The sequence below is a fragment of the Pundamilia nyererei genome, unplaced genomic scaffold (assembly GCF_000239375.1).
Source record: "Pundamilia nyererei isolate P.nyererei 1_Seehausen unplaced genomic scaffold, PunNye1.0 scaffold00085, whole genome shotgun sequence".
Classification (NCBI taxonomy): domain Eukaryota; kingdom Metazoa; phylum Chordata; class Actinopteri; order Cichliformes; family Cichlidae; genus Pundamilia; species Pundamilia nyererei.
In genome coordinates, this window is record NW_005187486.1 from 598,961 (window position 1) to 600,798 (window position 1,838).

Consider the following 1,838-nt stretch of genomic DNA (forward strand, 5'->3'; position numbering starts at 1 on the left):
CAGGACAGTGAGGCCTCATCCAAATTTGGGATCGAAGCCATTCCTGATATGGCTCTTCCTCCGACCTGGTAAAAGCAGGAGGGATTGGAGGGAATCTGACTGGGGGCCGGGTTCAACCTCGGCTGACTGTGGTGCACGCCGTTCACAGGCAGTCCTGGGGCGGCATTTCTGTACATACAGCTTGTAGAAGCCGGCGACCGCTCCAAGATCTGCTGAACAGGAAGTGGATTAGAAGTCTCTGGAGTCATGAACTTGTTGAGAGAGCCGATGTCTGTGGGGTTCCTCTGGAAAGAGCCCATCTGCTGACCCGTGATCAGCTGCTGCTGCTGAGGCCACGCCTGCCTCTGACTGTTGCTGTTTGGGGTCTGTACAGGAAAGTGGCTCTGCATGCAGCTGAGTGATGAAGAGAAAACAGCCTTGTTTGAAATATTGGAGGCAAATGTTTCTCCACAGCTGTCTGCTTGGTGTGTCACTGATTTGCTGAACTTGGTGCCCTGGAAGGTAAAGACATTATTTAACTGTCCTTCCTTGTTTTGGTCCTGGAGACCAAATGTTTGGTTGGCTGGGATCATTTGAAGAAGCACTGGGTTGGTTGAAGGCTGCCTGAGCGGGAACGCTCCGAGGTTGTTGTCCATGCTGCTGGCCTTTAGCTGACTTTGTGTTTGAGGAAAGCTGTTTGGCAGGACGTTGTTAAAGGTCAGTCCATTGGGACCAGAAGAATTAGGCTGAGGAAAGTCCATGTGGCTCAGTTTCATCGTCTCCTGGACCGCTGTCATCTGCACTCCGTTGGGTATCAGCTGGGTCTGTGTCTCGAGAGCCCAGTCAAAGTCCAGCTCCCCGCCTTGATCTGGATCCTGGTTTTGAAGTGGGTCCAAACCAGAGAGGCAGGCTGGGATGCCGTCAATCTGTTGCGGCAGGTTGAGTCCGACATCCTTCTGCAGCTGCTCCTCCACGTAAGACAGGATGTCATTGTTGAGAATGTCGCTGAGGTCGTCGCCGAACCCACCGTGGCAGCTCATCTGCAACAGCGTGCTCTCCCAGCTCTTGAGCTCATCAGGCTCAACGTGCAGACTTTCGATAAGCTCACCGTCCCCAAAGATCTGCTGCAGGGACTCCATGATTTCCTGAACCGTAGTTTCTGCTTTCACTACGTTTCCCACTGCCGGGCTGGGCTCCGTGTCTCCGGGAACGTTGAGTGTGGCGTTGGTATCCTTGAAGACCATGTCATTGAGGTTGCTGAGGGTGTTGGCGCTGTTCTGATCGCAATAGAGCGAATGGTCCTGATTCAGCATGCAGCCCAGCAAGGAGTCGCAACTGATGGCGTCACTGTCAAACTTCCCCTGCTTGGGGGCGGAGCACGGGTCACGGGGCTCAATGTTGGGGGTGACATCATACAGCAGCGCCTCTCCGGTGGCATAGTTAAATGGCACCTGCAGACGTCTGAGGCGAAGCTGCTCTTCTCCTTCTTCATTTCTGCAGGTGAACACATGAGTGAGTTTTCCACTGGGTCCAAAACAAGCTTTCCATTTACTGAGCCAAACACCTCTGTCTTTATGAGAGTGAGGAAACAGCACAGGAAATAAGGAGAGGAAACATGAAGGACTCAGGGAAGAAGAGAAACTGAGGAGAGGAGAAGAAAATTTAAGGAAAGGAGGAGAGATAACAAAGGGAATACATAGAGAGGAAATAAGAGAAGAAATGACATACCAAGGACACAGGGAAATGAGATCAGATGAGAGGGGAGGAAACAAAGGAGAGGAAATAATGAAAGTAACAAGTACAGGAAAATAAATAATAAAGGAAACAAAAAGAGCAAAGGAAATAATGAAAGAAACCAC

General features: G+C 51.0%; 1 protein-coding gene across 1 annotated transcript in view; it reads right to left on the reverse strand.

The window, feature by feature from the left end:
- ahr2 (aryl hydrocarbon receptor 2) overlaps window positions 1–1,838 on the reverse strand; it is a 97,873-nt gene that overhangs the window by 1,186 nt on the left and 94,849 nt on the right. Inside the window, exon 10 of the mRNA XM_005738700.1 lies at window positions 7–1,473. Coding sequence (XP_005738757.1) covers window positions 7–1,473 — 1,467 coding nt within the window. The remainder of the gene's footprint in view (window positions 1–6; window positions 1,474–1,838) is intronic.